The sequence below is a fragment of the Galeopterus variegatus genome, unplaced genomic scaffold, assembly GCF_000696425.1.
Source record: "Galeopterus variegatus unplaced genomic scaffold, G_variegatus-3.0.2 Scaffold10981, whole genome shotgun sequence".
NCBI lineage: Eukaryota > Metazoa > Chordata > Mammalia > Dermoptera > Cynocephalidae > Galeopterus > Galeopterus variegatus.
This window is the reverse complement of record NW_007737092.1, coordinates 22,598-33,754: the sequence shown is the minus strand read 5'-3', so window position 1 is coordinate 33,754 and position 11,157 is coordinate 22,598. Positions and strand designations below refer to the sequence as shown.

Sequence of the window (11,157 nt, the reverse complement as noted above, 5' to 3'; positions counted from 1 at the left end):
TTGGTTCTTCCTCCCTCTAAAACTAGTCTATAAATGTAGATTAGAGTGAGGCAGCAACTAGATTCTTTGAGACACTTTCTTAGAAAATTACTTTAAACATTCAAGAACTTATATGTTTTATAAAAGGGAACATCCCCTTATACCAAACCAGTATTTCTCCAACACTTTTACCTTGGGGATTTCAAAGCACAGTCTTTAAACTCAGTGGTTAAAAAAAAAAAAAAATCCCATGTCCATTTTATAAGTAGAAATAAAGAGAAATACAACACAGCCTACTATGAAGGTCCCAAAGCCCAGAGCTCGATTTTCACAAGAAAGAGTAACACCCATGCCAAATTATCAAAGACATAAAGCTTGGTTACAAAATAGAGAAAGGCAATATTAGTATTTTGTGACTGAAACAATCAAAGCTGCTCTGGACAAAATATCAAGTACAGTGGCAACAGGATCCTTAAGCTGAGAAGTCCTTCTTCGTTTTAGAATCTGTGACTCCAAATATTAATCAATATTATATGAAGTGCAATAGGGGACAAAGGGTTAGAAGGAGACTCTCCGAAGTACAAAATTCTGAGGGCTCTACAATAGTACCAACCTTCAAAATTTTTATAAGATTACCATTTCTTCATCTTTCCAATAATTTAAATATAGAACCTCATCTGCACAAAACCCAGCCACATCCGTGAGCATCCACTGTCAGTATGCTCCTCCTACATTTGCCTATTGCAGGAGGAGAAACGGGAGTTTACAGCTTTGGGGAAGCAAAACATAGTTTCTTCTCATAAATAGATTAAACTCCCTGGCCTATACATTCACAGTTGTGGTTATATAAATAAAGGGAAATATAAACTAGCCTTCCCATCTCATTTAAAAATAAAATAATCTAGTCCTACTCCATATTTTTCCCAGACAGGTGCAGTAACTTGTTCATGGTTACACAGAGAATTGGTGATTATGCCAGGAAATGAAACTCATGCCTCTTGACTCTTAGTCCAGTCCCCTTTCTACTACACCATGTTGCCTCCCATCTAGTAATCAAAATAGTAAGGCAAGACCTAAGAAATCTGACAAAGGAAAACCCAAGTCTCCTTAGACCTAAGATTGAGTTCCAACCCTGAAAAGTCAAATGAAGAATGTTTTGGGAAAAGCTTGCCAACAAATCCAGAAAAATATTTTATACTCAGTGGACTCTATCTCTCCATCACACCAGCCCCTCCAATCTTATAACAGTACCTCTGCAAACTGTCCTGCCTCATGAATGCAAAGATAACTGTGTTTTTATTTTTATTTTTTTCCCCAGTAAAGATCAGATAGAAAAGAAGAATGTAATCTAGTTTCTTTGTGCCAGAATTCTGGCATAGTGGAACTGTGTAGGAATGTACCTACTGTGGAATCTTCCCACACCCCTGAGCTGTTAAGAGTAACGAGCAGAGGCATGTCTCATACACTCCCCAAATATGTGAGCTGGCAACAACAAAAGATATTCAGAGGACTCAGCCCTGGGACAATAGCTTCTGTCAGTCAACTACAGTTCTCACGACTCTGTGTTTCTGCTCTTACTTCAACCTCATACCAAACAGCGTATCATACCTGTACAAGTATTTGAGAAAACCACGCAAATGAATTCACACAGTAGTACAGCAATTTTGGCAGGGCACCAACACAATAAAGTATAACGTTTTTTTAAATCAAAGACTTAGACAAGCATATTACTCTTAGCATTTACATAGCAGATTTGACAAAGGATCTGGGGCCCCAGTAACCTATCCTTGACACCAACACCAAAAGGGTCAGGTAGAGTTTCCATGCCGAGGGAGGAACCTGGTTAGAAGGCAAAGATCACCATTTCATCTCTTACCTGAAGCCAAAGGTCTGATCCACTCTTTGCTATTTAGGTCAAGTCTCCAGAGGTCATTGAAGGCAGCGTTGCAGCTGCTCTGAGTACAGCCTCCAAATACATACATAGACTGATTAGCATCATAATAGCACGCACCTAGAAAGAAAACAATAAATGAATTACTGCTGTTTAATTTTGAGGCCCCCCCAACACTTTAAACACAGCCCATATTTTTCAAAGCTAAGTTATTCCACACATTCAGCAACTCTACCAGGTACCAAATTTCTATAAACAACCTCTTGTTTTCAAGTCAATATCACATTATCCTTTTAAACAAGGCCAGAGAAAAGCTATGAAAATTTTATTTCTGAGCATACTAAACAAATTGAAAATGTGTCATTAAGTAAGATAGTACAATTCCAGCAAGAGCACACAAGAATTCAGCTAAGGGTGTTCAATGAGTGAAATTTCAGCACAGCCACATAATTAGTCTAAATCTCCATCATTATCCTCTAGGGCTACACAAAGATAGTTGGTGCTAACCAATGTATTCTGTCCTTCCATTCCTCTCTTCCAGTCCTCCTCTTATTGGTTTTTTTTTTTTTTCAAATGAAACCTGATCCACAAATCAATAAACAAATATTTACATAAAACACAATGACAGAAAACAATTTTAATCAGTGCCATGAAGTAACCACACATAAAGACCAATGTGATTGAAACAACACAGTTTTTACAAATTCCAAAGGGCAGCCAGGAAACTCAGAAGTAGTATGATCTTGGACTGATCCCAAAACTGCAGAGAGAAAAAGCATGGAAAGTCATTAAGTCCCTAGGTTTATCCAAAAGCTACCAAAGCATGTTGGTTGGTGCTGACTAGAAAACCAGTGCAGTAAGTAACACTTAAAAAGTGCCAATGTCTCTGAGAAAACCCTTTTTGATTAGATGATTATATACACATCCCTGGGCACCATTCCTAAGAAAAAGAGGCAATGACTGTGAGAAGGGCTGTTCCCCTAAAGACAGACCAAAGTGAGAGTCTGAATGAGATGCGTGACAGCTAAGCTCTGCCACCCTGCCTCTCACTGTAAGTCTCATTCGGTTTCTCCTTACAGTCTTGCATTTACCATCCTGGATTTCAAAAGGCCTGAGTGAAGATTTCCTTTCCATGCATTTTATGCATGCCAGAGTGAAAAAAAGTCCTCTCAATGTTCATGTAAAGCTAAGAGTTGAGTGTCATATAAAAGGAAGAGGAAAGGGAAAAAAACTCAGAGATCCAATGCACTAGTACCTGGCTTCAATGATCATCCAGTTCAGTTCAGCACACCACTCTTTCTAAGATCTCTTCTGAATGCTAGCATCACTTATTCAAGTTCAGAAAAAGGGAAATGCTACTACTATTGACTCATCCAATGCCACTGCTATCATTATGTATATCAACTGTGATATGAAATCTCTAGGAATAATATCCTTTTTTTCCCCCTTAACTCAGTTCACCCACTAGGCCCTTTAAGGAACTTCTACATTAGGAAAGTCAAGTAAGAGAAATGGATGGGTTATGAGGTAATAAAAATTGTGCGTTTGGTCATTTATACCCAGTAATGTCAGTCAGTGGAAGGAGTAAATCCAAATTATCTGACTTCTGACACTGTGCAATAATGGAGCTGCAGGCTTTTCAAATTACCAGAGAAACTGGAGAACACAGATGAGAAGAATTGAAACATCACCTAATCATTCATAGGCTCACACCTGCAAAATATTTACTATATCCCCCAAATTCAAACACCCTGCAAGGGTATATGAAGATTTAAATGATCTTACACCTTCCATTGACTCTCTTTGCCTTTAATGTTTTTTTTTTTTTTTGTCTTTTTGGTGACCGGCAAGGGGATCGCAACCCTTGGCGTGGTGTCGACCGCACAGCGCTCAGCCAGTGAGCACACCAGCCATTCCTATATAGGATCCGAACCCGCGGCAGGAGCGTCGCTGCGTTCCCAGCGCCGCACTCTCCCGAGTGCGCCATGGGGTCGGCCCTCTCTTTGCCTTTAAAAATAACTTCTAATCTATACCTAAATCACTTTTTTGATCCACATCCCAACAAGAAAGTCTATTAAGAAGTAATAAAGTCCAATGAAATTAAATTGGTCATGTTTCAGATTTGCTAAGAACTGCAAATAACAAAGGATCTAGTTAGAGAACATTACACAAACAAAAGGATAATTACTGGAGCCACATTTTAATCTGCAGCTCAACTCCAGATATCTTGGTCCTCTTAGACCTATCTTGAAATAGCAACTCTAGCAAATGAGGTAATTTTGAACTGAACCAACTGGTGCGAGGCATAAAAGAACATTCTTTTCCTCTCGATAATCCGTACTTCCAGAAGAGAAATTAGCAATGTCCTATGGCTTCGGAAACCTTAATTAGTGTCCATTAAAACAGTATTTAATAAGACAAATCCATGATTTCACAACTAAAAGAGTCAGGGGTTGGTTTATGTCTCCCTGTTCCTTATAGATAAACTCTTGGCAGCTGCTTCCTTCATGTAGTAAAAGAGCCCAGTGCCTTTATTTTTCAAAGAGGTAGCAAACATTCTTCTTCTCTATTTGGATTGAAAACCCAGCCAGCAGCTGGGCCCCATGAGGTCCTTACCACATGTATTTTAATCCTATACTAAAATAGGGCAATTGGCATTTTCCTGCTTCTCTTTGAGCAAACAAAGGTTTCTGGAAGAGGAAGGCACAGCCCAAAGTATGCAATGCTAACGGGACCAAAATGGCAAGTTTCACACACAACTATATGTTCAATGACCAGCCATCCTTTATCAACGAAGCTGGGAGAGGAAGGGAGTCAATTTCGGTAGCTATGTTTAGAACGCAGATATAATGGAATAAGAAAATAACTATCCATAATACATGCAACTATTTTAAGCATACTACTGAACTCTGTTTATTGCCCATTTTTATTTAAGACATCTATATGTTGATCTTAGTGGGAGGGGAAGACCCAACAAGTTCAAATAAGCCTTTTAGAAAAAATTAAGAATTTGAGGAACTCCCAGTGCTTAAGTAGTCATTTCCCTTCTACCCAAGTTCTCCACCCAAATGGCACGTTTGCCTTTCAGAACATGCAGACCATTGGAATGTGCTATACAAAAGTTACAGCTAATACTACAGTATGAATACTGTGCTAAGAAATAACATTGAGAATGTATTCCAATTGCTAAATCTCTTCAAATTTTCTGAAATGGGCTTGACTGCTCCATGAACAGCTATTGCAAAATACTTATCTCAAGTTAAATATCTAGTAATCCCTATTCAAAGACAAGCCAAATACTCACAATTTAATTACACAAACAGCAAGCAGTTTTTCACAGTTCAGAATGCTTTTCTACTATGTTATAATCATCTCAAGTGCAAGATCTTCCAGTAGTTTCATATTTTCCACGGTACATGGAACATTTAATAAATGCTCACTGAATGAATGGTACACTCCAACTTTTGCACTTTCAGTTGTTAAATTCTCTTTTGTTTCCCCACTAGTTTCTATGGAAAGGTCTTAAGGCATTTACCCCATCCTTAAAGAGACTATGCTGTCATGTCTCTCACATCTACAAGCCAGAACATATTTGATAAGGTCTGTAATTACATAACTATGGAACAGGCAAGGGTGGTTATCCAGCCTGGGCCTGCTGGCTCCTGCAAGAGCATGATCAGTATGTGTTAGAACTACCTGACCATAATTGAAGCCTAAACACAAAAAAGTTTTTCAAAGCATGATATCGGGGACTCAGTAGACCTCTACATCAATCTTAAAAGGATATCCTACATCAATCGAAGCTTGCATAACACCAAAAACCTAGTAGAAACGGTCTTTTTATTGTACCTGCCTTTTTTATCCCAGATGTTTACATAGGAAAGATGCTTATAGCGCATATCTTTGTTGCATTTAAGTCCACAAAACTTAGCGGATATCCAATTTTATTGTATCAAATTTATTAGATATCAACTATGAACCAGGTGCTATGAAAAAAGACAAGGATGTCTTAGATATGAAGCCTGCCTATCCTCCAGTAGACAACAATCTTGTGGAAGAGACATCATCATCATCCCACCATAATACAGCTTAAAACTTATTTTTACAAGTATTCCCTCAATTACATTTCTCAGCCCTGTGACATAAACAGAATTTGTCATACACATTTTACAGATGAAGAAACTGTGGGTCAGAAGGCCAAGAAACTTGAATCCCAAGTACAAAGGTCTTTACTTTTTTGCATGCAGCCTCTAATACACAGATAACAATGGTAAAAGACAGATGGTAACAGATACTATGAGGAAGATACAAACATTGTATTAAAGGAGTACAAACAGAGGAAGAGCTTAATCTCCATGGTGGGTAATTTGAGAGCAGTTTGTGAAGAATGTGGCTTTTGGCTTTGTCTTTGAGATGAGTTATAGAGGACAGGACACTTTCAGCCAATTAAAAAGGGCAAACACTTGGATAAAAATGGAATAGGAGGGTAAAGAAGGTTGTGCGGAGAATAAAATCAGGGCTTCCAAGCAAAGCCATGAAGTGGGAAGTTTAAGACATTACAAGATGGGTTGTATGACTAGAGCCTGGTGGCATAAAGATGCAGCAGTGAGTCAAGCTGAAAAGGAAAGCTGGGGCCTTGAAGGCCAGGTGGAGTGGAAACATCTACATGAAGTGCAGAAAGGCTGAAGGTTTTTGGCAGAGAGATGAAAGGATGGTTCTGTTTCAGACCTGCAGTGTTTCCCAACATGGGCTCCTGTCATTTGGGGCAGACCAATTCTGTGTGTGTAGGATTTTCCCACTCACTGTAGGATATTTAGCATCCCTGGCCCTTGCCTACTAAATGTTTGTAGTGTTTTCCAGTCAAGAAAATAAACAATGACCTTACACATTTTCAAATGCCCTAGGAGGTGGCACTGTTCCCAGTTTTAGAGATGATTGCCAACAATGTATAGCCCAGGTTCAGATGAGGAGAGAAAAAAGGAAAGAAGATGATTTAGAAGTGTACTGTGATGATTTAGAAAAGATGTAATGATTAGATCGTAAATTAGAGTAATGAAAAAAGAAAAAAGATATGAGGGAGATTGCAGAGATAGGACAGAATCAACAGGATTTGGCTCTTGTTCAATAGGGAGAAGGAGAGGAACTGAGGATGAATCCAAGATTTCAAGCTTGTGTAACTGAGAGAATGAAAACAACATTAACTAAACAAGGGAAAGAAGAAAGCTTTGGGGGAACTACTAAGTTCTACTTTTAGCTGACTGCATATGAAACATCTATGTATCTCTACGGTAACATAAGCAAAGAATTAGAAATGTGGATCTCAAGCTCAGCATGAGTTAGGGATAAGAAAGAAAATGAGATCAAGGGAGAAATACAGAACTGAGAGAGGAAGGAGCTAAGGAAAGAAATTAAAGGAATTCCTTGTTTTTAACCTATTTTGAAAACTGTCCTTTTCTTTGTTCAGTTTTCCAGTTAGTCAGATAGTATGCAGAGACAGATGGAAAGAAACAGTGAGAGACAGACAAAAAGAGACAATGAGAGACAGTCAGAGACAATGAAACAGAGACTTTTTGAGAAAATTATCTACGACACCTTCTCTTGGATCTTAAGTAAATATTGAAATATTTTTTAAAGTATAGATAAGTATCCAAACCCACTAATCTCTGAACTTCTGTGGACTCTTCCTTTCCATTTCCCCTTTAAGCAACTGCCTCTATTTTGTGGTAATACTATTTTCAAAATCTAGTTAATTAAAAAATATTTTTATCCTTTCTCATCAGAAAACTACATTGTTGCTGTGACAATTATTTGCCCTTGAATATTTCCTATTCTGGTTTCTATTTTACCCAGATTCATTCAATTTCTCTCAGTTAGGGTTCTAAAACTACTTATTTCAAAAACAGTCTTCAGGAACCTTATGTCTCCTCTTACTCTAATTATCTTTATGTAAGTGAAGTTACCCCTCTCTCAACAATAAACACTGGATCAAATTTGGATCCTCCTATACTTCATTAAATATTCGCAGCAAGGATTCATTTACAGCCTATTCCAGTGATTCTCTAAGTGTGGTCTGTGGATTCCTGAGAATACTTGAGAACCTTTCAAAACTATCTTTTATATAATAATACTTGCCTTCATGTTGTTGACATTGGTGCTAACAGTGCAAAAGCAATGGTGAAGTCTTAGCATAAATCAAGGCAGTGGCATTAAACGATTCCAGTAATCACTGTGTTCTTCGCTGTCACACACTCACAGTTTAAACAACCAAATAAAGCCAATTCTGACTTCAGAGAGTCCCTGAAAGGGTCTCATGGATGCCCTCTTTCCCAGAGGTCCAGGAATCACACTTTGAGACCCACTGTTCTAGGCAGTTTACAACAGCACAAGTAAAAATAGCTCCTTGAGAGAAGTGAAAACACAACAATAGTTTGGCCCGTTCCTTTGATCTATTTAGGTCTAATTCAAAGACAACGATGAGTTATAATTATTTGTTGAATCCTCCTCTGGATACAAGAGTATAACATATGGTCTGGGGGAATTAGCCTCTAAGATGGCCCCCAATGATCCTCACCTACTGGTATTTACACCTTGATCAATCCCTGTGTGACAAACAGAATGCAGCTGAAATGATGTATTCATTTCTGAGATTAGGTCGTAAAAGATACTATGGATTCCACCTTGGTGTCTGTCTCTTGTTTCTTTCTCAGATAATTCATTCTGTGGGAAGCCAGCTGCCAAGTGAGCAGCTCTATGGAAAGGTCCATGCAGTAAGAAACTGAGGCCTCCTGTTAACAATTACTTGAGTGAGTTTGGAAGCAGATCCCCTAGTCAAAGTCAAGCCTTCAGGTGACCACATGCCTGGCTGACAGATTGACTGCAACCTCATAAAAGACCCTGAGCCAGAACTTCCCAGCTAAGCCACTTCCAAATTTTTGACTCTCAGGAACTCCCTTAGATAACAAATGCTGTTTTAAGCTGCTAAATTTGGGGGCAATTTTTTATGCAACATGGATAACCAATACACACTCCTACCCATCAAGAGTTCAAAATGTAGTTGTTTTTTCAAAAAGACACATACGTATCAGCTAACAACGAAAAACTATGTGAGTTAAGTACCAAATTAGTATTTCAGAAAATATCTATTAAAGCTCAAAATAGGAAAAATTTTGGTATGGGCTAGAGTTGAGAAAAGGTTTCATGATGGAGTTAGAACTTCAACTGAGTCTTCAAGGAGGGGCAGGATTCAGCCAAGTGGATGGGAATACTCCAGGAAGGGAGAAATCAAGTATGGCAAGGTTTAGTGACTACCTGTTGAAGAGGCAAGCTCTTGGGAAAAGTTGGGAGATGAAGCGGTAAATTTAGGCATAGGTCAAATTTTAAGGATAGCACTGAAAATAAGACTAAGTTTAGGTTTTCTTTTCTTTTCTTTTTTTAAAGCCAGTCAAATTTAGCAGTTGAGGGTTGTATACGAACTTTAGTGACATTAATGTTAATAAGTTCTGATAACCCACTACCATCAGACCAACCTAAGTTTAGATTTTATCGTGTAGGCAATCCACAGGCACTGAAAGTTTTTGAATGGGAAAGTAATATAACAAAAGCAGTATACAGTAGTCCGCCCCCCCCCCCCTTATTCATGGTTTTGCTTTCTATAGTTTCAGTTACTTGTGGCCAGTAGTGGTCCAAAAATATAAAATGGAAAGTTCCAGAAATAATTCATAAGTTTTAAATTGTATACTGTTCTGAGTAGTGTGATGAAATCTCAGGCCTTTCCGCTCAGTCCCAACCAGGATGTGAATAATCTCTTTGTCCAGCATATCCCACTGTATACACTGTATACTTGCTGCCCATTAGTCACTTAGTAGGCATCTCGGTTATCAGATTGACTGTCATGGAATCACAGTGCTTGTGTTCAAGTAACCCTTATTTTACTTAATAATGGTCCCAAAGCATCACTATGTTGGCCAGTCAGATATGCCAAAGAGAAGTTGTCATGTGCATCCTTTAAGTAAAATGGTGAAAGTCCTTGACTTAAGAAAGAAAAAAATTGTATTCTGAAGTTGCTAAGATCTACAGTAAGAATGAATCTTCTATCTGTGAAATTTTGAAGAAGGAAAAAGAAATTCATGCATAGTATATTACAGGATTTGGTACTACCCTCGGTTTCACGCATCCACTGGGGGTCTTGGAATGTATCCCCTGCAGATAAGAGGGGACCACTATAATTATGAGAGCTTTCTAAGAGGTCCCCCCATTCTCGGTTCCCTACCTCCCTTCCAGCCTTCCCTCAATGAGCTTTCTTTAAGAAGAACCACTAAAAAACACACCTTTACTGGCCTAAGACAAACCACACCTCAATCTCATTTTTGATAGAAGGATAGGAATCACTAATAGAATAAAACAGCATCTATAAAAATCAGTTAAAATGCAGAGTTAATTCTAGAATAATTCACTTTTTAAGTTTTTTTAAAAAATCTTTCAGCAGTTAGCCAGTACAGGGATCCAAATCCTTGACCTTGGTGTTATAACACTGCATTCTAACCAATTGACCTAACTGGCCAGCCCTCTAGAATAATTCAAAAAACTCTAAATTATGTCTATTTGCCAGAATTTTTTTTTTCCTTTTTGTCTTTTGTCGTGACCGGCAACGGATCGCAACCCTCAGTGTCGCGCCCGTACCGGACCAGGACCGGCAACGGGATCGCAACCCTCGGTGTTGCACCCGCACCTCGCTCAGCCAGTGAGCGGCCGGTCTGTATGTGGGATCCGAACCCTCGGCGGGAGTGCCGCCGCACTCCCAAGCGGCGCACTGTAGCAGTGCGCCACCGGGCCGGCCCTTGCCAGAATATTTTACTTATAATTTTACTACTTAAATTTGTATTTTATAATTGATACTCTTTACACTCAAAATTTTTGTGTGACTCTAGTCAAATTCTGTGTTTGCTGAACATATACTATGTTAAAATAAATAGTCATTATAAGACTTAGCATTAAATTCTGGCTACTCCCTAAGCAGGATTTCAGAAATACCCTCATGGGGCCAGCCCCGTGGCGCACTCTGGAGAGTGCAGCGCTGGGAGTGCAGCAACGCTCCTGCCGCGGGTTTGGATCCTATGTAGGACTGGCCAGTGTGCTCACTGGCTGAGCGTGGTGCGGACGACACCACACCAAGGGTTGCGATCCCCTTACCGGTCACGAAAAAAGACAAAAAAAAAAAAAAAGAAATGCCCTCATGTATGCCTTTCTTTTGTTTTCCTCTAACATGATGTCAAATATTTAAAATTCTA

At 38.9% G+C, this 11,157-nt stretch overlaps 1 protein-coding gene across 1 annotated transcript in view; it reads right to left on the bottom strand.

The window, feature by feature from the left end:
• Positions 1-1,693: 1,693 nt before the first annotated feature.
• LOC103610350 (F-box only protein 42-like) overlaps positions 1,694-11,157 on the bottom strand; it is a 13,082-nt gene continuing 3,618 nt past the window's right edge. The window contains 2 exon segments of the mRNA XM_008594533.1: positions 1,694-1,822; positions 1,824-1,990. Of these exon segments, the coding sequence (XP_008592755.1) occupies positions 1,694-1,822; positions 1,824-1,990 (296 nt within the window).